Source organism: Ranitomeya variabilis, chromosome 3 (genome assembly GCF_051348905.1).
Source record: "Ranitomeya variabilis isolate aRanVar5 chromosome 3, aRanVar5.hap1, whole genome shotgun sequence".
In the NCBI taxonomy this organism is placed as follows: domain Eukaryota; kingdom Metazoa; phylum Chordata; class Amphibia; order Anura; family Dendrobatidae; genus Ranitomeya; species Ranitomeya variabilis.
This window is the reverse complement of record NC_135234.1, coordinates 400,125,776-400,153,178: the sequence shown is the minus strand read 5'-3', so window position 1 is coordinate 400,153,178 and position 27,403 is coordinate 400,125,776. Positions and strand designations below refer to the sequence as shown.

The window sequence follows — 27,403 nt, the reverse complement described above, 5'->3', positions numbered from 1 at the left end:
CAGCTGCAGCCTGAATATCGTCCATATGTTTTCATCACTTTGTGGGTGAAGGCGACTTTTACTTGCGCTTAGCAAATTTTGGTCTTTTATCAAATATAAGACTGTATAATAGAAGGCCTGTTAGAGGAGCAGTTCCAGGCACCATTTTGGAGCGTTCCAGAGGAGGACAGGACCTTCCTCAGCCCAGACTGACATCTATGGAGCTGAATATGGAGATTTGTAGGAAGAGAAAGGGAAAGAAAATAGATGAGGTGCCAAAAAAGAAGAGGACAACGGAAACATCTGAGAGTGAGAAAGATGGTGCCAACCAAAACATCATCAAGGCTTCAAAAAGACCTGGAAGCCCGATACAGGAGAGTTCCACAAACAAGAGGAAAAGGGGAGAAGCAATGGAGGACAAAACTGATGCTGGATCCAGTGTGTCCCCCAGTACTGACACTGAGCAGCTGACAGGTGAGGGCAGATCTAAGACAGCGAGAGCCAATATTCCCCACTTTTGGAAAACCCCACATAAGTAACCATTTCTCATCTTAACCAATTTTTGTTTTTGTGCTATAACTTTTTTTCACCCTTCTAAGTTTGGTAGCTTTATTATTTTCCCTTTGACATAGCCATGAGGGCTTGTTTTTTTTGCAGGACAAGTTTTAAAATACACAATTAATTTTAAGTACAATGTACTGAAAAAAGGGAAAAATTCAGAATGCAGTGATATGGTAAAAAATGTGTTTCCGCCTTTATTTTTGGGCTTTCGTTTTTTTTGACACTTTATATATTATACTTATGACAATGTGATACTTCAATTTTTCTTTTTCAATACATTTTTAAAAATGCCTACATTTCTGTTATGTTTCACTCAAGATGGGGTGCAGAGTATACATTAGTGAGAAAAAAATGAACTTTTGAATTTACCAAATAACTGCAATGAAACAAATAGGGAAAAATTTAAAGGGGTCTGAATACTTTATGTACCCACTGTATAGCAGTATAATGCACCCTATAGTCATCCATAACAGTATAATGTATCCCATAGTTACATATAGTAGTATAATGTACCCCATAGTCATATAGTAAGATAATGCACCCCATAGTCATCCATAATAGTATAATGCGCCCCATAGTCATCCATGATAGTATAAAGCATCCCATAGTTATATATAGTAGTATAATGTACCCCATAGTCATACCTAGTAGTATGATGCACCCCCATAGTCATATATAATAGTATATTGCACCCCATAGTTATTCATAGTAAAATATTGCACCCCCATAGTCATAAAGTATAATGCACACCATAGTTATATATACTAGTATAATGTACCCGCATAGTAGTGTAAAGCACCCCCATAGTATAATGCACCCCCATAGCTGTATAATGCATTTCCATAGCAGTTTAATGCACTCCCATACAGTATAATGCACCCCCATAGTAGTATTATGCACCCTTATAGCAGTATAATGCACCCAAACAGTAGTATAATGCAGCCCCATAGCAGTATAATGCATCCTCATAAGACTATAATGCACCCCATAGCAGTACAATGTAGCCCTATAGCAGTAGAATGCACACACATACCAGCATAATGCACACCCATAGCAGTATAATGCACCCCCATAGCAGTATAATGCAGACCCATAGCAGTATAGTGCACCCCCATAGTAGTATAAGGCACTCTGATAGTAGTACAATGCACCCTCATAGCAGTATAGTGCACCCCCATTGTAGTATAAGGCACCCTGTTATGACCCCAATGGCGAGGGTCTCAGAGGAACGTGGAAGTCTGCAGAATACAAAAATCCAGCTCATAGGGCAGTGGTAACTGGGTTGACCATATATCTACTCCTAACGCCAACACTAGAAGTAGCCGGGGATCATTCCTACGTTGATTCTAGATGACACGCGCCAGCCGGAGAATCTAGCTACCCCTAGTAGAGGAAAACAAAGACCTTTCTTGCCTCCAGAGAAGGGGACCCCAAAGCTGGATAGAAGCCCCCCACAAATAATGACGGTGAGGTAAGAGGAAATGACAAACACAGAAATGAATCAGGTTTAGCACAGAGAGGCCCGCTTACTGATAGCAGAATAAAGAAAGGTAACTTATATGGTCAACAAAAACCCTATCAAAATCCACACTGGAAATTCAAGAACCCCCGAACCGTCTAACGGTCCGGGGGGAGAACACCAGCCCCCCTAGAGCTTCCAGCAAAGGTCAGGATATTGATTTGGAAAAGCTGGACAAAAATACAAAACCAAAACAAATAGCAAAAAGCAAAAGGCAGACTTAGCTGATATAACTGGAACCAGGATCAGTAGACAAGAGCACAGCAGACTAGCTCTGATAACTACGTTGCCAGGCATTGAACTGAAGGTCCAGGGAGCTTATATAGCAACACCCCTAACTAACGACCCAGGTGCGGATAAAAGGAATGACAGAAAAACCAGAGTCAAAAAACTAGTAACCACTAGAGGGAGCAAAAAGCAAATTCACAACAGTACCCCCCCCTTAGTGAGGGGTCACCGAACCCTCACCACGACCACCAGGGCGATCAGGACGAGCGGCATGAAAGGCCCGAACTAAATCGGCCGCATGAACATCAGAGGCGACCACCCAGGAATTATCCTCCTGACCATAGCCCTTCCACTTGACCAGGTACTGAAGCCTCCGCCTGGAGAGGCGAGAATCCAAGATCTTCTCCACCACGTACTCCAACTCGCCCTCAACCAACACCGGAGCAGGAGGCTCAGCAGAAGGAACTACAGGCACAATGTACCGCCGCAACAAGGACCTATGAAATACATTGTGAATAGCAAATGACACAGGAAGATCCAGACGAAAAGATACAGGATTAAGGATTTCCAATATCTTGTAAGGCCCAATAAAACGAGGTTTAAATTTGGGAGAGGAGACCTTCATAGGAACAAAGCGGGAAGAAAGCCATACCAAATCCCCAACGCGTAGTCGGGGACCCACACCGCGGCGGCGGTTGGCAAAGCGCTGAGCCTTCTCTTGTGACAACTTCAAGTTGTCCACCACATGATTCCAGATCTGCTGCAACCTATCCACCACAGAATCCACCCCAGGACAGTCAGAAGGCTCCACATGACCCGAAGAAAAGCGAGGATGGAAACCAGAGTTGCAGAAAAAAGGCGAAACCAAGGTGGCGGAACTAGCCCGATTATTAAGGGCAAACTCAGCCAACGGCAAGAATGTCACCCAATCGTCCTGATCAGCAGAGACAAAACACCTCAAATAAGCCTCCAAAGTCTGATTGGTTCGCTCCGTCTGTCCATTAGTCTGAGGATGGAAAGCAGACGAAAACGACAAATCAATGCCCATCCTACTACAAAAGGATCGCCAGAACCTGGAAACGAACTGGGATCCTCTGTCTGACACAATATTCTCAGGGATGCCGTGCAAACGAACCACGTTCTGGAAAAACACAGGAACCAGATCGGAAGAGGAAGGCAGCTTAGGCAAAGGAACCAAATGGACCATCTTGGAGAAGCGATCACATATCACCCAGATAACGGACATGCCCTGAGATAGCGGAAGATCAGAAATGAAATCCATGGAGATATGTGTCCAAGGTCTCTTCGGGACAGGCAAGGGCAAGAGCAAACCGCTGGCACGAGAACAGCAAGGCTTAGCTCGAGCACAAGTCCCACAGGACTGCACAAATGACCGCACATCCCTTGACAAGGAAGGCCACCAAAAGGACCTGGCCACCAGATCTCTGGTGCCAAAAATTCCCGGGTGACCTGCCAACACCGAGGAATGAACCTCGGAAATGACTCTGCTGGTCCACTTATCCGGGACAAACAGTCTGTCAGGTGGACAAGACTCAGGCCTATCAGCCTGAAATCTCTGCAACACACGTCGCAGATCCGGAGAAATAGCTGACAAGATAACTCCATCTTTAAGAATACCAACAGAATCAGCGACTCAAGGAGCATCAGGCACAAAGCTCCTAGAAAGAGCATCGGCCTTCACATTCTTTGAACCTGGTAAATACGAGACAACAAAATCAAAGCGGGAGAAAAACAATGACCAGCGGGCCTGTCTCGGATTAAGGCGTTTAGCAGACTCGAGATACATCAGATTTTTGTGATCAGTCAAGACCACCACACGATGCTTAGCACCCTCAAGCCAATGACGCCACTCCTCAAATGCCCATTTCATGGCCAACAACTCCCGATTGCCCACATCATAATTTCGCTCGGCAGGCGAAAACTTCCTAGAGAAAAAGGCACAAGGTTTCATAACAGAGCAACCAGGGCCTCTCTGCGACAAAACGGCCCCTGCCCCAATCTCCGAAGCATCCACCTCAACCTGAAAGGGAAGTGAGACGTCAGGCTGGCACAAAACAGGCGCCGAAGTAAACCGGCGTTTCAACTCCTGGAAAGCCTCCACGGCAGCAGGAGCCCAGTTAGCTACATCGGAGCCCTTCTTGGTCATATCCGTCAAAGGTTTCACAATGCTAGAAAAATTAGCAATAAAACGACGGTAGAAGTTAGCGAAGCCCAAGAACTTCTGAAGACTCTTAACTGACGAGGGCTGAGTCCAATCAAGAATAGCTCGGACCTTGACTGGGTCCATCTCCACAGCAGAAGGGGAAAAAATGAACCCCAAAAAGGGAACCTTCTGTACACCAAAGAGACACTTTGAGCCCTTGACAAACAAAGAATTTTCACGCAAAATTTTAAAGACCAACCTGACCTGCTCCACATGCGAATCCCAATTATCAGAAAAAACCAAAATATCATCCAGATAAACAATCAAAAATTTATCCAGATACTTCCGGAAAATGTCATGCATAAAGGACTGAAAAACTGAAGGCGCATTGGAGAGCCCAAAAGGCATCACCAAGTACTCAAAATGACCTTCGGGCGTATTGAATGCGGTTTTCCATTCATCACCTTGCTTAATGCGCACAAGGTTGTACGCACCACGAAGGTCTATCTTGGTGAACCACTTGGCACCCTTAATCCGGGCAAACAAGTCAGACAACAGCGGTAAAGGATACTGAAATTTGACAGTGATCTTATTTAAAAGCCGATAATCAATACAAGGTCTCAAAGATCCGTCCTTTTTTGCCACAAAAAAGAATCCCGCACCAAGAGGGGAAGAAGACGGACGAATATGTCCTTTCTCCAGAGACTCCTTGATATATGAACGCATAGCGGTATGTTCAGGTACCGACAGATTAAACAGTCTTCCCTTAGGAAACTTACTGCCTGGGATCAAATCTATAGCACAGTCACAGTCCCTATGAGGAGGCAGTGCACTGGACTCAGACTCACTGAAGACATCCTGATAATCAGACAAATACTCCGGAACTTCCGAAGGCGTAGAAGAAGCAATAGACACAGGCAGGGAATCCTCATGAATACCACGACAGCCCCAACTAGACACTGACATAGCCTTCCAGTCAAGGACTGGATTATGGGTCTGTAACCATGGCAGCCCTAAAACAACCAAATCATGCATTTTATGTAAAACCAGGAAACGTATCACCTCGCGGTGTTCAGGAGTCATGCACATGGTAACCTGTGTCCAATACTGCGGTTTATTTGCTGCCAATGGTGTAGCATCAATACCCCTAAGAGGAATAGGATTTTCTAATGGTTCAAGAGTAAACCCACAGCGCTTAGCAAATGAGAGATCCATGAGACTCAGGGCAGCACCTGAATCTACAAACGCCATGACAGGATAAGATGACAGTGAGCAAATCAAAGTTACAGACAGAATAAATTTAGGTTGCAAATTACCAACGGTGACAGGACTAACAACCTTAGCTATACGTTTAGAGCATGCTGAGATAACATGTGTAGAATCACCACAGTAGTAGCACAAGCCATTCCGGCGTCTATGAATTTTCCGCTCATTTCTAGTCAGGATTCTATCACATTGCATTAAATCAGGTGTCTGTTCAGACAACACCATGAGGGAATTTGCGGTTTTTCTATCACATTGCACCGAATTAGGTGTCTGTTCAGACAACACCATGAGGGAATTTGCGGTTTTGCGCTCCCGCAACCGCCGGTCAATTTGAATAGCCAGTGCCATAGTATCATTCAGACCTGTGGGAATGGGAAAACCCACCATAACATTCTTAATGGCTTCAGAAAGGCCATTTCTAAAATTAGCGGCCAGTGCACACTCGTTCCAATGTGTCAGCACGGACCATTTCCGAAATTTTTGGCAATACACTTCAGCCTCGTCCTGCCCCTGAGACATAGCCAGCAAGGCCTTTTCTGCCTGAATCTCAAGATTGGGTTCCTCATAAAGTAAACCGAGCGCCAGAAAAAACGCATCAAGATCAGCCAATGCCGGATCTCCTGGCGCCAGCGAAAAAGCCCAATCCTGAGGGTCGCCCCGTAAGAACGAAATAACAATTTTTACTTGCTGAGCAGAATCTCCAGATGAACAGGGTCTCAGGGACAAAAACAATTTACAATTATTCACGAAATTCCTAAACTTAAACCTGTCTCCGGAAAACAGTTCAGGAATCGGTATTTTAGGTTCTGACCTAGGATTTCTGATAACATAGTCTTGTATGCCCTGCACACGAGTAGCCAGCTGGTCCACACTTGTAATCAAGGTCTGGACATTCATGTCTGCAGCAAGCATAGCCACTCTGAGGTAAAGGGGAAGAAGAAAAAAAAAGAAAAAAAAAAAAAAAAACTCAGAATCTTCTTTCTTATAATCCCTCTTCTGCAATGCATTAAACATTTAATACTGGCCTGGCAAACTGTTATGACCCCAATGGCGAGGGTCTCAGAGGAACGTGGAAGTCTGCAGAATACAAAAATCCAGCTCATAGGGCAGTGGTAACTGGGTTGACCATATATCTACTCCTAACGCCAACACTAGAAGTAGCCGGGGATCATTCCTACGTTGATTCTAGATGACACGCGCCAGCCGGAGAATCTAGCTACCCCTAGTAGAGGAAAACAAAGACCTTTCTTGCCTCCAGAGAAGGGGACCCCAAAGCTGGATAGAAGCCCCCCACAAATAATGACGGTGAGGTAAGAGGAAATGACAAACACAGAAATGAATCAGGTTTAGCACAGAGAGGCCCGCTTACTGATAGCAGAATAAAGAAAGGTAACTTATATGGTCAACAAAAACCCTATCAAAATCCACACTGGAAATTCAAGAACCCCCGAACCGTCTAACGGTCCGGGGGGAGAACACCAGCCCCCCTAGAGCTTCCAGCAAAGGTCAGGATATTGATTTGGAAAAGCTGGACAAAAATACAAAACCAAAACAAATAGCAAAAAGCAAAAGGCAGACTTAGCTGATATAACTGGAACCAGGATCAGTAGACAAGAGCACAGCAGACTAGCTCTGATAACTACGTTGCCAGGCATTGAACTGAAGGTCCAGGGAGCTTATATAGCAACACCCCTAACTAACGACCCAGGTGCGGATAAAAGGAATGACAGAAAAACCAGAGTCAAAAAACTAGTAACCACTAGAGGGAGCAAAAAGCAAATTCACAACAGCACCCCATAGCAGTAAAATGCACCCCCATAGCAGTATAATGCACCCCCATAGCAGTATAATGCAGACCCATAGCAGTATAGTGCACCCCCATAGTAGTATAATGGACCCCCATAGCAGTATAGTGCACCCCTATGGTAGTATAATGCACCCCTATAGCAGTATAATGCACCCCCATAGTACTATAACACACTAACACACCCCATGATAGTATAATGCACCCCCATAGTAGTATAAGGCACCCCCATAGTAGTATAAGGCACCCTCGAACATATTTTTCCAGTACGCTGAAAACACTCAGGTAGCACCTGAGAATGCTCAGTTAACATACTATCCAAGCACGTTCGATAATCACTAATTGCTAACTAAATTTTTTACTAATATCAGTCTGGTTTTACATGTGCTGTTTTGTGTGAGACCAAAAGAACACAATTGCTAAATATAATTATTTTTTTATTTCTTTGTTTTTAATGGGGAAAAAGGTGGTGATTACAATTTTTTTTCATATTTTTAAAACGTTTTAAAATGATTTTTTATTCTCCTTAAACGGAACCTGTCACCCCGTTTTTTCGATATGAGATAAAAATATCGTTCAATAGGGCCTGAGCTCTGCTTTATATTAGTACCTTTATTATCCCCTGATTCCCCTTTGCACCTTTGCATAGAAAATTCCTTAGTAATCTCGCTGTTTTCGTCTGTCAATCACCCCAGTCCGGTCCGATGGGCGGGGTTCAATCGCCGATTCTCCCCACCTCTGGCTTTTCACTACGAATCTTCTTCCCGGTGTTGGCATTGTATTTAGCGCCTGCGCATTAAAGTGTCATCTTGCGCCTGCGCAGTTATGCCTTGCCCAAGTGTGGGCAAAGCATACAACACATTATTGCGAATGCGCCGGCTTTTCACTGTTACCTCTGTGCCCTGGAAGTCTGGATATGCTAATTGTGTTGTCCTGGACGCCGAAAAATGTTTCCCATCCAGGACATAACGCCGTAACCTACTGTAGCGTAAGTTTTCTGACAAAATCGCTAATCTATCTATCTCTCTATTTCTTTACATCTATCTCATTCCATCTAATGGTATTCCTTCTAACTTTCTGATTCCTTCTTTATATCTATTTATCTAGCTCATCTATCTAAGAGCAGAGTACATACAACATACACCCTACACCATGCAACATACACCCTGCAACAGACGCCATGCAACATACAACATGCTACATACACCCTGCAACAAACACCATGCGACATACACCCTGCGACATACACCCTGCGACATACACCATGCGACACACACCATGCGACACACACCATGCGACACACACCATGCGACACACACTATGCGACACACATCCTGCAACACACACCCTGCAACACACACCCTGCAACATACACCATGCAACACACACCCTGCAACACACACCCTGCAACACACACCCTGCAACACACAGCCTGCAACATCCACCCTGCAACATCCACCCTGCAACATCCACCCTGCAACATCCACCCTGCAACATCCACCCTGCAACATACACCATGCAGCATACACCATGCGATATGCGACATGCAACATACCACATGCGACATAGTACATGCGACATGCAACATACCACATGCAACATGTGACATAGTACATGCGACATGCAACTTACCACATGCGCCATGCAACATACTACATGCGCCATGCAACATACTACATGTGAAATGCAACATACCACATGCAACATGCTATTTACAACATGCAACATATTGTACATACATACTGAACATGCAACATACATAACATACATATAGTACATACATACAGTACATATAGTACATACATACAGTACATACATACAGTACAGACATACAGTACATTAAACATAGAGTACATACTCACCTTCACCTTGATCCCCGAAGCCAGTGTCACCTGTGACAAATAATAAAATAATAAACAAACACTATACTTCCTGATCCGCAGAAATCTAATTAAAACGAGTGTCCCATGACGATCTCCCTTGGAGAGCAGCAGCATCAGCTGACGTGACCGCTCTCCAGGGGCTCCAGGAATACAATGATGGAAGGTATCCTTCCACAATGTATTCCCCACAATGTATTCCTACGCTCCTGTGAGGCGTACATACATAAAGTACAGACATACAGACATACAGTACATACATACAGTACAGACATACAGTACATTAAACATAGAGTACATACTCACCTTCACCTTGATCCCCGAAGCCAGTGTCACCTGTGACAAATAATAAAATAATAAACAAACACTATACTTCCTGATCCGCAGAAATCCAATTAAAACGAGTGTCCCATGACGATCTCCCTTAGAGAGCAGCAGCATCAACTGACGTGACCGCTCTCCAGGGGCTCCAGGAATACATTGATGGAAGGCAGCTTTCCACAATATATTCCCCACAATGTATTCCTACGCCCCTGTGAGGAAATAGTCCCTAGTCTCACTTCTGGCACTGCTGTGTGGGAAAAATCCCAGGCAGCTTTGCCATAAAGTGAGACTCTGAACTAAGGTAACCTCAGTGATACACAGCAGGAGCCATTGTCTCCTGTCAGTGTGTCACTGAAGGTCTGCTATAGAGCAGTGACATCACCCGATGTCACTGTTCTATAGGGGAGATCGTCTTGGCACACTCGTTATTAATTGGACTATGGCGGAAAGTAAGTATGCGGTTTCTTTATTATTTTTACGTTTTTTTTGCAGGCCCTCAAGTATGGTAAGTATGGCGAAATTAAGAATAATAAAATATTTTTTCTGGCTGTGTCTTTATTTTTTTTACACTTTCACTACAATAGGATTAGTAACGGATAGCCGTCTTATTGACGCCTCTCCATTATTAACCGGGCTTAATGTCACCTTACATTAGCAAGGTGACATTAACCCCTTATTACCCCATATCCCACCGCTACTCGGGAGTGGAAAGAGAGGGGCTAAGTGCCGGAATTGGCGCATCTTACAGATGCGCCATTTCTGGGGCGGCTGCGGGCTGGTATTTGTAGCCGGGGGGGCAAATATCCCCTCTCTAGGCTATGAATATCAGTCCGCAGCTGTCTGCGTAGCCTTTCTGGCTATAAAATATAGGGGGACCCCACATCATTTTTTTTTGGGGGGGTACCCCTATTTTAATAGCAAGTAAAGGCTACTCAGACAGCTGCGGCCTGATATTCATAGCCTGGGAGGGGTCATGGGTATTACTCCTTCCCAGGCTACAAATGTCTGCTTTCCCCCTCTGGTGCAGAAAATTGCGCGGGAGCCCACGCCACTAAATGTTTCTTACTAAACATCGACCTTGCTATTAGAGATCTATGCATAATCTATCTATAGATATATTTGTCGATATATATATCTATAGAAACATAGAGATATCTATCCATATATCTATCTAACGATCCATACATCTATCCTGATATATCTAGAGATAGATATATGAATAGAGAGACCTATGCATCTATAGACCTAACTATATGTAGATCCAGTGGCGTAACTAGAAAGTTATGGGCCCCGATGCAAACTTTCAAATGGGCCCCCCCATCCATGCAAAAATATATTCCACCCAAATTAAGATTTTCCCTATTCATTTTGCACACTATAGCTTTATTGCAAAGTTGTATAGTGTGACCTCAGTGGCGTAACTATCCTGTGCCCCATCCTGGTATATATCTGTCCCCCGTACTGCCATTGTTATGTAATTTATAAAATAAAATAAACCATTATACTCATCAGGGGCTTACATAGAAATCATGGGGATCCATATAAGAGGTATAATGCACCCCTATAGTACTCCTTATAATATAATGTACCCTCATAGTCCTCTATGTAATATACTGCACAGTTCAGTCATCCATATAGTATAGTACACTCTCCATAGTCCTCCATATAGTACAATAGTATAATACACTACTCATAGTCCTCCATATAGTAGTATACACTCCTCAGTCCTCCATATAGTATAATACACTCCTCATAATCCTCCATATATTAAAATACACTCCTCATAGTGCTCCATATAGTGTAATACACTGCTGAGTCCTCCATATAGTATAATACACTGCTCATAGTGCTCCATATAGTATAATGCACCCCTCATAGTCCTCCATATAGTATAATACACTCCTCGGTCCTCCATATAGTATTATACACTCCTCATAGGCCTCCATATATTAAAATACACTGCTCAGTCCTCTATATAGTTTAATACACTCCTCATAGTGCTCCATATAGTATAATGCACCGCCATCGTCATCCATGTCATACAATTCACTTCTCATAGTATAATGCACCCCTTAGTTCTTCATATAGTATTATGTATTCCCCATAGTCCTCGATACAGTATAATGCAGCCCACATATAGAACAATGCAGCCCCCACAGAGTATAATGCAGCCACCCCACAAAAGTATAATGCAGCCCCACCATGCAGGGGAGACAGGCACAATGGTGACACAGGGGGGCTAGGGAGCAAGGAAGACAGGCACAAGGGGACACATGGGGGCTAGGAGGCAGGGGAGAAGGGCACAAGGGGACTAGTGGGCAAGGGGGACTGACACAAGGGAGACTGACAGAAGGGGACACAGGGGGACCAGTGGGCCAGGGAGACTGACAAGGGGACACATGGGGACTAGTGGGCAAGGGAGACTGACACAAGGGGACACACGGGGACTAGTGGGCAAGGAAGACTGACACAAGGGGACAAGGGAGACTGACACAAGGGAACACACAGGGACTAGTGGGCAAGGGAGACTGACACAAGGGGACTAGTGTGCAAGGGAGACTGACACAAGGGAACACAGGGACTAGTGGGCAAGGGACACTGACACAAGGGGACACACGGGGACAAGGGACACTGACACAAGGGGACACATAGGGACAAGGGATGCAAGCACAAGGGGACAAGGGAGACAGGCACAAGGGGACACACAGGGACCAGTGGGCAAGGGAGACTGACACAACGGGACACACAGGGACAAGGGACACAAGCACAAGGGGACAAGGGCGACAGGCACAAGGGGACAAATGGAGAAAGGGGAGAAGGGCACAAGGGGGCAAGGGAGACAGGCACAAGAGGAAATAAGGGGACTCCTAGGGCAGAGTAGATAGGGACACACGGGGAGACGGAGCTGCAAGGGGACAGGGGAAAATGGGGGGAGCCTTGGGAGCAAGGAAGAAGGGGGCACATGGATTATGAGGACAGGGTAGATGGGGAACACACGGTGAGAAAGGGGACAGGGGACACTTGAGAGCAGGGCAGACAGGTCACATGAGCGGCTGCTAATGACAGGAGGACAAATGCAGATCTGAGGTTTAAGGGACCCTTCGGCAGCAGGAGGAGGAGGACGCAGCAACAGATTGCAGCTTTTTAGGTTTAGGCACTCAGCCACTCACTCAAGCAGCACCAGCAAACTTCGTTCAGTCTTTCCCCTTGGTGTGGCTGAAGGACCTGTGGATATGTAGCGCCCTCACTGCCGCAGGGCCGAGGGGTACCCGGTACCGGGCCTCTGAGTCTCTGCTCTGGGGTTGTCACGGTGGCTAGACCCGGTTCGTGACCCTGCTGAGGGGTGTACAATAATAGATGTGGAGGTATGGTGCTGATGTTATGGTGCGGTGTAGTGCCGGTCGCGGTCAATAACGAGGACACCAGGTTGCAGTCTCTTTACCTCTTTACTGAAGGCTTCTGAGTCCTCAATCCGGAATACGGTTAACAGGGCTGCGCAAGTCCGGCCGGTCCGATGGCACCTCCAGAGTTCCCTTTGCAGGTGGAAATCTGTGCCTACCTTCCTGCGCTTGTGTTGTGGTCCTCCCCTGCTGTGCTTATGGGATTAGTACCCCACAACTGTTGTGTCTGTTTCTCGTGTTCCCTCACAACTCGATTCTGATGTTCTCCCTCTACGTCCCCCTGATCTTACGGTTAGGACGCACCCGTATGACGGGAGGCTCGGAGCTCTTCCGGGACTCTTGCGTCGCCCCACTCCTGTTGTTACCCCCCTGTGTCTTCCTGGGTCTGGGTGAGACAGCCCGCCTGTAACTGACTGTCCTGCCGTGGGTTTGAAGTTTGGCTTGGAGCTCTATACTTCCTCGGCGTTCCGGCCACCGGTTATGCGCCTCAATAGGATGTTGCCTCGTCTTACAGCACGACTCCTACTGGTATTCTCCTTGTTGCGTTGATCTCGTTTCTCACTCAGCACAATAAATCTCGCTTCTTATCCTTTCCTGGGGTACCGCCGCTATATCGTGCAGGCGCGGTCCCGTAACGTTCTTCTCTGTTTGCTAGGCCTCTGTCAGGATCCCACCCCTGACAGGGACCCCTCTGAATCTTCCCCTACAACACCCTCTGCCACAAGGTGTTGCCTGGTTCCAACCCAGTCAGCTTTCTGTCTAACTTCCTGCCTAACCCCCAGTTTTACCAGACTGTGAGGAGTGGCCTAAAAAATAGAACCCTTAGCTCCCCCTGGAGGCCAGACTGTGAAATGTATTGGTGTCTGTGATACCTGGTCAGATGAACTCCTTCAGTGCCATCAGACGTACCATAGCCCCCCTTAGCGGCGGAGCTTCAGTACTGCAACGACCAGGACTCTGGGGCGCTGCAGATACGCCTCTCTCCAGTCACAAGGTTGGATCACATGACCGCATTAAATCCATCTTCCCCATGTAACTGGAGGACCTGCGGTGACGCCTCCCTGCTGCGGGTCACAATGGTTGGGTCCTTCTCCTTCACTATTGCTTGCTGGACGGACGGGCCCCTAACAGTCCGGGCCCCGTCGCAACTGCGACCGCTGCAACCGCTATAGTTACGCCCCTGTGTAGATCTATGTGTCTATCCATCTCATTCATTCTTTCTATCTATCTGTCTCTGTGTGTGTAATGGAGTGTGGGTTGGACAAATGTAAAAGAGGAGGTTGGACAACAATGACCTCCTAACTTTTTTTTTTAGTTTTAAAATTAGTAATGTGCGACCACTAAAATGCTCGGGTGCTCGGGTCGAGCAGATTGGAATACTCGGGTACTCGGCCAGAACAACGAGCTCAATGTAAGTCTATGGGAGACATGAGTATTTTTACCGTGATCCCCCCCGGGGGTCCTTTTATGGTCTAAAAACGTCTGAAAATGATGGAAACACTGCTCAAATGACACAGGGACCTCATGGGGATCGCCCCTGAAAGCATTCCTGACTCCTAGTTTACAGCCTTAATCATTTTATTCCGAGATTCACGCCATTTTTTCCTATGCCACAAAAGACACATGAAAACGAAACCAAAAAGGGTTTTGCTTGGAAATATGTCAAGGTACATCCTTTGCAGGTTAATGACTTGCCTGTAAGGCCAGCTATTTCACCCCAGACCGAAAATTTCCTCTCCCACTTAGGCTTAGTTCAGACGCTGCGTTTTTGAAGCGTTTTCAACTTTAACAGTGCTTTCAACCACTACAAATGCATTCACTGGGAAATCTCATTGTAACACTTAACAACCCTAGCTGGCCATGTGGTGTGTGACACGTAAGCAGACCCATCTTGTTTCATTTATGAAGGAGGGACTCTTAAAGTCACAGCCTATTTTTACTGGTGCATCAGGTGGCATTAATCTTCTTCTTAAAGGGCCATTATGAAACAGTGGGTCTCCTAAGCTGTTGTAGCCTATGCTGTGAGTGGATGGGCTGCCAAGAATTACGACGCATCACAATACCCCTGTCATAAGATGTCCAGGGGGGACTCCTGAAAAAGTGTTGCGTTGAATTCAAAACCTGCCCTGCTACCAATTCATATGCACCCCAATAAGCCTTTGAACCCACATACTGGATGGGCCCCTGAAAATCCACTTCACAATATGCATTTTGTGCTCCATACTCCTTGGTTTTACACATTGGCGGCAAGGCCAGCCCTGCTGCATAGCCAGTCATATGCACCCCATTAGGCCATGGAACCCACATAGTGGATGGGCCCAGGAAAATCCACTTCACAATATGCATTTTGTGCTCCTTACTCCTTTGTTTTATACATTGGCGGCAAGGCCAGCCCTGCTGCATAGCTAGTCATCTGCCTCCCATTAGGCCTTGGAACCCACATACTGGATGGGCCCAGGAAAATCCACTTCACAATATGCATTTTGTGCTCCATACTCCTTTGTTTTATACATTGGCAGGAAGGACAGCCCTGCTGCATAGTCAGTCATATGCACCTCATTAGGCCTTGGAACCCACATAGTGGATGGGCCCAGGAAAATCCACTTCACAATATGCATTTTGTGCTCCCGTACTCCTTGGTTTTACACATTGGCAGCAAGGCCAGCCCTGCTGCATAGTCAGTCATTTGCACCCCATTAGGCATTAGAACCCACATAGTGGATGGGCCCAGGAAAATCCACTTCACAATATGCATTGTGTGCTCCATACTCCTTTGTTTTATACATTGGCAGGAAGGCTAGCCCTGCTGCATAGTCATATGCACCCCATTAGGCCTTGGAACCCACATACTGGATGGGCCCAGGAAAATTCACTCTTATTTCTTAATGGTATGATGGTACCTACCCTCTTTGCACAATTATTTACAGGAGAATTTGGCAATTTTAGTTGACATGTTTTTAACAGTAAGGTTCAGATATGGCTTTAAAAAAGGCAAATACTTGCAATACAAGGCAATTTTATTGCAAACTACAAAATTGAAGGAATAGTATGATTGAATAGTGTGAGTGCGTAAATTTTTGTATGTGTTAACATACACAGGTTAATAAGTACATATAAGGATTAAATAAATATAGTGATTACGTGTATGTGAAGATTAACTACATACAGTATAGTTAGATCATCACCAAGAGGCTTTTAAACACAATCTGTCTGGAATATCAGAGAAGCAACACCAAGACAGAGAACCCCTGGGAGATTACCTAGAATGCATAGGAATCCTCAATTATGCAGGTATCAGCACACTGTACATGTACAGGTACCTCAGTTTGGCATCTGTCTTAGTCATGTTTCTCTGGTCTTATATAGTGAATAACACTATGTAGTAACTCTAGTTTCACCCACACCTTCAAGTGGCCACTTTTCAAGGTTGGATGAAACTGAGATATCATGGAGTCATCAGACGAGGAGCCATAAACCCCTAGAAAATAAGTCACAAGGATTTAGATCAAACCACCACTGGCATAGTTTCAGTAATAGACTAGTGCCATCACAGCCCCCCTTGACCAAACTTCACCAGTCTATAACAGTACAAACACGTTCACCCTGGTGATCTAGTGGCAGTTATTCAAGAGACATTGCAGGAGACCGAGTTAAGAAGCAGGCCCAAATAAATGTCATGCCCAATTCCACAATGTATTGTCCTTTTTGGACTTAAAAATATAGTGCCATCACAGCCCACTTGCCCAAAATTCACCGGCCTATAACAGTATTGAGCCCGAGCACCCTGGTCATGTCATCGGAGATAAGGAAGAGACATTGCAGGAAACAGAGTTAAGAATTAGGGCCAATGTAGTGGTGTGGGTCTCTGAGACTTTTAATGCAGTGCATGATCTGCCAAACAATTCCCCAGTGGGGGTACCTTTTTAAAAAATACACTAGTGCCATCGCATGCCCCTAGCCCAAACTTCAATGGCCTATAACAGTACTGAGCACGTTCAACCTGGTGATCTAGTAGCAGGTACATTTAAGATTGCAGGAGACCGAGTTAAGAAGTCAGCCCAATGTAATGTCATGCCCAATTCCCCAATGTAGGGTCCATTTTTAAAAAAATTAAAGAGTGCCATCACAGCCCCCTTGGCCAAAATGCACCATACAGAGCACATTCACCCTGGTGATCTAGTGGCAGGTACATTTTAGATTGTAGGAGACCGAGTTAAGAAGTAGGCCGAAAGTAATGTCATGCCCAATTCCCCAATGTGGGGTCCATTTTTTTTAAACAAAAGAGTGCCATCACAGGCCCCTTGGCCAACATGCATCGTACAGACCACGTTCACCCTGGAGATCTACTGGCAGGTACAGGTCAGATTGCAGGAGACAGAGTTAAGAAGTCATCCCAATGTAATGTCATGCCCAAGTCCCCAATGTAAAATCCTTTTTAAAAAAAATAAAAGAGTGCCATCACAGACCCCTTGGCCAAAATGCACCGTACAGAGCATATTCGCCCTGGTGATCTAGTGGCAGGTACATTTTAGATTGCAGGAGACCGAGTTAAGAAGTCGGCCCAATGTAATGCCATGCCCAATTCCCCAATGTGTTGTCCTTTTTTTTAAAAAATAAAAAAGTGCCATCACAGCACCCTTGGCCAAAATACACCTTACAGACCACGTTCACCCTGGTGATATTTTGGTTTTGGATGAGGAGGATGAGGATAAGGAGGAGGATAAAAACAAGCAGTCCAAATCTGGCAGCGTATACCCATGTGTGGTTGTGAAGAGGTGCATGAGAATACAACTCCCCAAAAGAGAGAATGTATTTGAGGTTATGTTTTCACTTTTTGGTGTACAGAAATCTTTCCCAATCCAGGCCTTGTTCATTTTGTTAAGAGTCAGCCTGTCAGCATTTTCAGTTGACAGGCGGATGCGCTTATCTGTGATAATTCCACCAGCGGCACTAAAAACCCTCTCTGACAGAACACTAGCAGCAGGGCAGGCCAGGACCTCCAAGGCGTAGAGAGCCAGTTCATGCCACGTGTCTTGCTTGGATACCCAATAATTAAAAGGCACAGAGGAATCGCGGAGGATGCTTGTATGATCTGCAAGGTACTCCCTCACCATCTTCCAAAACATTGCACTTCTTGTGACAGCACCCCTTGCCTCTGTGCCGCCACGATGGGAGGGTCTGAGAAAACTATCCCAGAACTTGGCCATTGTTCCCCTGCCTGAGCTGGATTGTACTTCTGTCTCTCTCGCTTGGAGTCCTTGGTTGTACAACAAACTCTGACATCTGCTGCCAGCGTTCTCACATGGGAATTTTCTAAGTAATTCCGCTACAAGGGCCCTGTGGTACTGCAACATATTAGTACACCTCTCTGCCTCAGGCAGAAGAGATTGAAAGTTCTCCATGTAGCGTGGGTCTAGAAGTGTCACCAACCAGTAATGAGTGTCACCCAAAATTTTGATAATCCAAGGGTCACGTAAAATGCAGCGCAACATAAAGTTAGCCATGCGTGCCAGACTGCTAACAGGCAAGACTTCCGTGTCCTCACCAACAGGACGACTGACCATGCTGTCCTCCTCCTCATCCTCCTCCTCCCTGTCCTCAGGCTATCCCCACTGAACAGAAGCTAATACAGATGTGTTTGCAGTACCGTCTATAGTGCGTGAAAGTAGCTTCTGTTCTTCCTCCTACTCCTCCTCATTGCCTACCAATTCACATTGAGAAGACATGAGGCTGGGCTGAGTGTAATCCCCCTGTGTGTTTCGTTGCTCCATGTCCTCATGCTCTGCCTGCAATGCATCCTCTTTGATTGTCAGCAGAGAGTTTTTCAGAATGCTGAGAAGCAGGATGCTGATGCTAATTATGGCGTCATCACTGCTCACCATCTTGGTGCAGTCCTCAAAGTTTTGGAGGATGTTACATATGTCTGACATCCATGTCCACTCCTGAGGTCTTATGTGTGGAGTCTGACCTGAAATTCAACAGCCTTGTTGATGTTGGTAGTCAACAACTGCCCTCTTCTGCTCACAAATCCTTTCCAACATATGCAGCGTAGAGTTCCAGCACGTGGGGACATCACACAACAGTCGGTGAGCTGGAAGCTGAAACCGCTGCTGAAGCACGGCAAGGGCAGCTGAAGCTGTAGCTGACTTTCTGAAATGGGCAGACAGACGGCGTACTTTCACTATCAGATTCGGCAGCTCCGGGTAGCTTTTCAGAAAACGTTGAACCAGGAGTTTAAGCACATGGGCCATGCAAGGTACGTGTGTGAGCTCACCTTGCCTCAGAGCCGCCACCAGGTTACGGCCATTGTCACACACAACCATGCCTGGCTGTGAGTTCAGCAATGTCATCCAAACATCTGACTGCACTTTCAGCGATGTCCACAACTCTTCTGCATTGTGTGGTTTGTCACCTATGCAGATTAGCTTCAGCACAGCCTGTTACCACTTGACTGAGGCAGTGCTGCAGTGCTTCCAACTTCTGACTGATATGTTGATTTCAGACACGGAGGATGAAGAGGAGGAAGAGGTGCAGGAGCTGTAGACTGTGGGGACAACCCTGATTGACGTAGGGCCAGCCCAGGTCCGACTGGGTCCCGGCTTCCACTATGTTAACCCAGTGTGCCGTCATTGAGATGAACCGTCCCTGCCCACAAGCACTTGTCCACATGTCCGTGGTTAGGTGGACTTTCCCGGTAACAGCATTGTTGAGGGCACGGCTAATGTTGTTGGACACATGCTGGTGTAATGCCGGTACAGCACACTGGGAGAAATAGTGGCGACTGGGGACCGAGTACCTTGGAACGGCCACCGCCATCAGGTTGTGGAAGGCTTCTGTCTCAACAAGCCTAAAAGTCAGCATTTCTAGCGCAAGCAGAAGAGAAATATTAGAATTGAGGACTGTGGCCTGTGGGGCTGGGTATTTCCGCTTGCGTTCCAAAGACTGGGTTATAGACAACTGAACGTTGTGCTGGGACAAGGACATGGACACGCTTGCTGATGGTGCTGCTTGACTGTAGGCCACAACAGGTGCAGGGCTAGAGGCATCTTCACATGCACCGTATACTGGGGATTGGCTTCTACGCAAAACAGTGGAAGAAGCAGTGGTGTGACCAGCAGGCAGTGGTCCTGGAGCCTGGGGTTCGGCCCACAAAGTCGGGTGCTTTGCTTGCATGTGCCTGATCATGCTGGTGGTGGTCAGGCTGGATTTTTTGCTACCCCTGCTGATGCGGGCATGGCAGGTGCTGCAAATAGCCTGTTTGGGGTTATCGGTAGAGTCTTTAAAAAATAGCCAGACTCGGGAAGATCTCACAGGTGGAATGGCAACTTCACTCATGTTGGTGTTACGGGTCTTGGATGCACGCCATCTGTCTGTGGCCACCACACTGCTTCTTCCTGCCCATTGGGGGGATATGCCTCCTTCCCCATTTGTGCTGCTGTCCTGCCTATGCATGTCCTCCTGCCAGGTTGGGTCAGTCACTATGTCATCCACCACCTCGTCTTCCACATCTGCACCCTGGTCCTCCTCCTGACTTTCTGGCAATTGTGTCTCATCATCGTCCACCTCTTGTGACACTTTCCCACCATCACCTTCGTGTGACCGGGGCTGGTCAAAGCTTTGGGCAGCTCTACATGCGATCTCATCTTTCCCCACTTCAAGTTGACCGGCAGAGATTTCTGAATCTTGAAATGGAAAACTGAACAGCTCTTCAGAGTGTCCAAGTGTGGGATCAGTTGTCTCAGGGAACTCGGCATGGTGGGAGGAAGGAGGATCAGGGTGAAGAATATCCTGGCGACACTCACGGCTACTCAGACTTGACCTTGTGGAAGACAAGGTAGTGGTGGTGGCTAAGGCTACGTTCACATTTGCGTTCGGCGCCGCAGCGTCGGGCGCTGCAGCGTCGCCGCATGCGTCATGCACCCCTATATTTTACATGGGGGCGCATGGACATGCATTGCATTTGCTTTTTGTGACGCATGCGTCGCTGTGGTGCATGCGTCGGGGCGCAGAGGACGCAGCAAGTTGCAGTTTTTTCTGCGCCCAAAACCATGCAAAAGTGGACGCATGCGTCACAAAACGCTGCGTTGTGCATGCGTTCACATTTGCGTTGTGCGTTGCGTCGCCGACGCTGCGGCGCACAATGCAAATGTGAACGTAGCCTAAGTGACTGGAAGCATTATCCGCTATCCAACCAACAACCGTTTCACACTGCTCTGGCTTCAATAGTGGTGTGCTGCGGTCCCCCAGAAACTGGGACAGGAAGGTCGAGCGAGAAGATGTGGGTCTTTGTTGTTGCCCACTTTCACGTTGCCCACGGCCTTGTCCTCTGGATGCACCATCAGCATCACGTCCACTTCCACGTCCCTTGTCTTAACCATTTTAAATGGACTACTGCACTATTTCAAATGCTCAACACAAATGTCTTTATTACTAGCGAAATAATATGTGATCAGTATGCCTGCAAATCTAAGATTTTTCAAACCCAAACTCCAGGCAGGCCACAGCCAGACCTAACAGACTGTATCCATTTTTTTTAAAAAGTTATTTTATGCTAAATAGCGCTGTATAGAATTTGAGTATCACACAGCCACAAAATAAGTACACCGGCCTCCAATGCCCAAACTTAGTGCACAGAGATATATGACGGCTGTAACGGAAATACCACACTGGCAAATCTGTGGCCTTTGAATTTTTTGGATGCTAAATAGCGCTGTTTAGAATTTGATTATCACACAGCCACAAAATAAGTACACCGGCCTCCAATGCCCAAACTTACAGCACAGAGATATATGACGGTTGACGGCTGTAACAGAAATACCACACTGGCAAATCTGTGGCCTTTGAATTTTTTTGGATGCTAAATAGCGCTGTATAGAATTTAAGTATCACACAGCCACAAAATAAGTACACAGCTTCCAATGCCCAAACTTAGAGCACAGAGATATATGATGGCTGTAACGGAAATACCACACTGGTAAATCTGTGGCCTTTCAATTTTATTTTATGCTAAATAGCGCTGTATAGAATTTGAGTATCACACAGCCAAAAAGTAAGTACACCAGCCTCCAATGCACAAACTTTGAGCACGCAGATACAGTATACGACGCCTTTTTCGATGAATTTAAAACACCAAAAAAAGAGGGGGTCTGAAGGGTAGCACACACAACTATGCTACGTATGCCTGACAAACTATAAATTTTCAACAGGCAGTTATGGAGCTTTCAGAAGGATGTAGTGGGACCAATGGATGCATATACAGTGCCTGTAGGCCTTGCACTGATGTGGATATGATGTGCCCTGCCTGCCTAGCGCTGCAATATCGGGACCCACGACTTAGCCCTAAAAAGGACTTTTGGTTTCTGAGGAGTTGTGGATGTAAGAGTTGCAGACCTACACTAACTCTAAAACCACGATTCTGACCCTATCTCGGTAGCAGCTCTCCCTACTCTCGCTGAAACAGGAACAGAATGCAGCGAGCAGGGTGGCAGCAGATCTCTTATACTCGGGATGATGCTGTGCGGCCCAACCAATCACTGCATGACCACAACAAAGATGGCTGCGGCATTTCATGGCCTGGCAGACAATCCCTGCACCATGATTGGGTCTCTAAACTCCGCCAAAACTGCTGGGTGGAGACAGCAGTTACCGCCGAATAATACCGAACATGCTCGCTGCTCGCCGAGTACACCGAGCATAGTGATACTCGGGTGAGTAACGAGTAGTGGCGAGCACATTCGCTCATCACTATTTAAGATACATCTTTATTTAGGTTTCACAAACGCTTTAAAAACTGTCTAAAAAAAAAAAAATAATCAAAAAAGCGTTAGCAAGGCGCCCAAAAATGCATCAAAACTTATCAAAAACAAAGCTGCATTTTCTGGCAGCAGATGCAGATTTTGTGCAACCAAATCTGAAACGTGTGTACACAGCCTAAGACTCTTTTTGTATTTATATATTTTTGTCTATTTTTGGTGCTATTTCTTCCATAGTTACTTTCTTGCCAACATTGGTTCATAAAGATTGGTTATCTATCAGTAACTGTTATACCTATAAAGATTGGCTAATTCTCAGTTGGATGTCGCATGTAGTATGTTGCATGTCGCATGTGGTATGTTGCATGTCGCATGTGGTATGTTGCATGGTGTATGTCGCATGGTGTATGTCGCATAGTGTATGTTCCATGGTGTATGGTACATATTGCATGGTGTATGTTCCATGGTGTATGTTCCATGGTGTATGTTGTATGTACTCTGTTGTTAGATAGATTACATAGAAAGAAGGAATCAGAAAGTTAGAAGGAATAACAGAATGAGACATATTGATGTAAAGAAATAGATAAATAGATAGATAGATAGATAGATAGATAGATAGATAGATAGATAGATAGATAGCTAGCTAGCTAAGTGATTTTGTCACGTTATGTCCTGGATGGGAAAAGCTTTCCAGCATCCAGAACCACACAATTTGCATAAACACTCTTCCGGGGCACAGAGGTTAGCGTCAGAAGCTGGCGCATGCGCAATGATGTATTGTATGCTTTGCCCACTGTTGGGCAATACATACTGCGCATGCGCTAGAAGCTAATGCACTGCGCAACCGCAAAAAATGAGCGTGATCTGTGCTATTCACAGATCCGCGTCTGACACGCCGAGGAGCAGGGGGAGAGACAGCGATTAGGCCATCGGACCGGGATGATTGACAGATGAAAACGGCGAGTTTACTAAGGTGTTTTGTCTGCAAAGTTGGGGAATCGGGGGATATAAATGTAGTAATGTAAAGCAGAGCTCAGGCCCAGCTGAATCATCCATCATTGTGACTGGACTGGAGAGCTTCACCTCCCACAAAATAATTGGAGAAGGCGGATATGGTAAAGTAAGTATTAGGAATTGTTGTCACGTCTTCCTCATGCGTGTAATGTGAAGCAGTAATATGACTCCAGGAACATCACTGCTTCATATCTTATCATGTCTCATGGCAGGACAGTACTTTTCTCTAGTTCTAATCTTCTCTATCCTACAGGTCATGTTAGCCACACATCAGGCCTGCCAACAACAACTGGCAGTGAAGATGGTGAAGAAGAGGCTCCTACTTAAGGACACAAGTGTCAACGTCCTGATAGAACGTCAGGTCCTGGAGATGACAAGGAAGAGTCCATTCATTACTCGGGCTTTGGCCACCTTCCAGTCCCAAGTAAGAGGCTCATAATCGAACAGCTCTGAGCTTTCTATGTGTTCGATGAATGACTATCTATGTGCTAATATTTCTGCAATGTTCTTCTAGGTCACTACCATAGTATTACATGTATTATAAGAATACATCCAGTGCCCCATATCTAGAATATACCAATAACCTCTATTAAATCCTCTGTTTTATCACAGGACTATGTCTTCTATGTCATGGAATATCTCAGTGGAGGAGACCTTAGACACATCATGGCAACAAGTTCCCCATTTCCCATTCCAGCCACCAGGTAAGGCATAATGTAAACGTATTAGATGAAGACGCTGGTTGTCAGAAACATCTGGTTTTATGTCATTATTAGTCTCTTAGTTTAGTGGATGAAATGTTGGTGGTTGATTATTTTCTATTTTTTTTCTCATCAGATTTATTGCGGCTGAGATAATTTGTGGCCTGCAGTTTCTCCACTCCAGAGGAATCATACACAGGTAAGTGCAGAATGTCTTCTTCTGTGTAGACTTGGTATAATTACTCCTATACCCTCATACTCATGCCCCCTGTAGATAGTATCTATGGCCATCATTTGTTCCCCAGCCCAACTAATCTAATAATTATGGTATGTTATAATTTATTTCCTTTACCAGAGATATAAAACCAGAGAATATCTTACTGGACAGCATCGGTCACGTGAAGATCACTGATTTCGGTCTTGCCGTTATGAACATGTTTGGCGATGCAAAGACTTCAGGTTGGGTAGGGAGTCTTTTATACATGGCTCCTGAGGTGAGGAATCATCTACATATTGCTGCGTACAAGCTTGGACATTTCAATGTCTTCTGCAGTCTGGACAAAGTGCTTATTTTCTTCATGTCTTCACAGATTCTTCTAGAGAAGCCCTACAACATGGCAGTGGACTGGTTCTCTACTGGTGTGGTAATATATGAGATGGCAACTGGCAGATATCCATTCTATATAGGTAAATTGGTTTACACCATCATAGAGGCACTGATCAATGCTGATCCCGCCTTCCCAAAAGGACTAGACCCCCAAGCCAAATCCATCATAGAGGGGGTGAGTATAAACGCACATCTCAGTAATAAAGGGGATAGATATAACGAAAAACATAACAATGAAAATGAAAAACGACTGTAGACTGAATAATTGTCTTCATTATTTGTTTGCAGCTCTTGAATAAGTCACCAGAGAGAAGGCAGGTAGCTGTGGACAACATTAAAGCTCATCCATTCTTTATGGAGATCAACTGGACAGATATAGAAGGAGCCAGAGCGCGTCCACCATTCCAACTACCACCTGTAAGTATATCACCCAGAGAAGATGGTGGAAGCTGTACATTTCTATTGTGTGTATTCTTTATGACCACAGGATCTTGTGTCTTCTCTCTGCAGCCACCTGTGATGACATCAAATATAATGAAAGATATCCTATCCTTCACTGAAGCCATTAAACCACCAATAGCTGAAACAGATCAAAAACTCTTTTGTGGATTCACATTTGCCAGTGATGGATGGAAGGTCATAAAGAAGACACCAAAACCTGTAAAATCTAATCGAGGACGTGCAATACCCCATCTCAGGTGAGTTACTGTAAACGGGGCAGGAATTAGAGCGCTTTTTAAGACTCCCCTTTTATACTGTGAAAATGCTGCAGAGTGTAGTATGGAAACCTCTTCCTGACTGCTGCGAGTCCACAGGGCAATCCTCGAGGCGTTTTCATATTAGGATAACCCCATGTCATATGTCTTATTGGGATATAAGAATTATTTGTAACCTATTATCTCTCCTGGCAGAACATTTGGCGGTATTGTGAAGGAAACCTTCCACAGGATCTGGAGGAGAATAAAACGCTGGAAGTGAACAGCTTTGAAAACTGCTGTTCACTAGTTCCTATTCCACCATCACCGCTAGGAGGGCCGTGACCTGCAGCCATACCCAATCCTTTTCCCTGCTATAATCCGGGCTGGGAGATATTCTCGATTATGGCAATCTGCAGTGTCCGAATACAAGAAGAAGCTGGAGACCATGAAAATCCTACAAGGAGTCAATAAAATGACCGTGGACCAGCGCTTCTAGATGACATGTTGCCTCGTGCTCCCAGGGAAGGGCACTTATCCTTAGGACATGGTTCCCTAGAGGTTTTCCCCACAGGGGTTTTTTCCTCTCCTGAGTGCCGACGGATAAACACAACAAGAAAATGGCAACGTGTCTTCTGCCCTCGGTGGAGCTCACACCAACAAGTAGTGGTATAGAGGACATTTACCAGCAATAAACTGGACAATTCACCATCATGTGCTAGTACTAGATTTATTTTATATACAAGTGGAAAAGAATTTTAGCTTATACCCCTTTAGAACAAAGTGTGATGTGTTGATACAATTTATGTAGTTTTAATTGGTACCATTTTGGAACACACAAGACTTTTTGGTTCATTTTAAATCTGTTTAAGTTTTCTAAATCTGTTTTTGAAAGGCGGGATGAAGAAAGAAAAGTTTCTGGTAGAATTTGAGTTTTTTAAGCATTAATTGTGCAGTAGAAATAATTTAGAAATGCAACAGTTCAGGTTGTTACAGATGCAGCAATACAAATTCTTATAGATAAAGGTGTAAAGTGCAGGTACACGTCAGGGCTGATCACCTGGTCACTATGGGTCACTGCATCACTCTTCCTTCCACCAGTTATGATAAATTTACCCCTTTACTGTGTTATAGTAATAAGAGCTCAGCCAGGGAGTAGCACCTCAGTGTAATTGTGCCTTCAGTTCCCACATTTCCATACGACAAAGCCGCCCGTTCCTAGGGTGACGCTTCCGGTGGCTACCAGGTGTATGGCCTTGGCCACTGCTCTCTGTTCAGCTGCTTCCATTGGTGCACATGCAGGGACCTCTGAATCATCCACCACCATCTCCTGGAGGATGATCGGTCCAGGGGAGCTGCCATCATATACAGTAAAGTAGAAATGGGTTTGCTTGGTATTAAAAGGCATTAGGTCTTCTTGACATCAAAAAAACCTCACTAATGGCAATCTAGTGGCTCTAACTTTGACCCAGAGTAATAAGCACTTAGCCACAGAAAACTGGGGCCTT

General features: G+C 45.6%; 1 protein-coding gene across 1 annotated transcript; it reads left to right on the top strand.

Moving 5' to 3' along the window:
- Window positions 1–209: 209 nt before the first annotated feature.
- Window positions 210–26,609, top strand: LOC143817700 (protein kinase C theta type-like). Its single transcript, XM_077299188.1, has 11 exons — window positions 210–453; window positions 10,218–10,230; window positions 23,869–23,998; window positions 24,146–24,316; window positions 24,505–24,596; window positions 24,730–24,792; window positions 24,949–25,087; window positions 25,184–25,375; window positions 25,489–25,617; window positions 25,711–25,898; window positions 26,112–26,609. The coding sequence occupies exons 1-11, from the start codon at window positions 210–212 to the stop codon at window positions 26,176–26,178; spliced, it is 1,428 nt and encodes a 475-aa protein (XP_077155303.1). The 3' UTR covers window positions 26,179–26,609.
- Window positions 26,610–27,403: the final 794 nt, after the last annotated feature.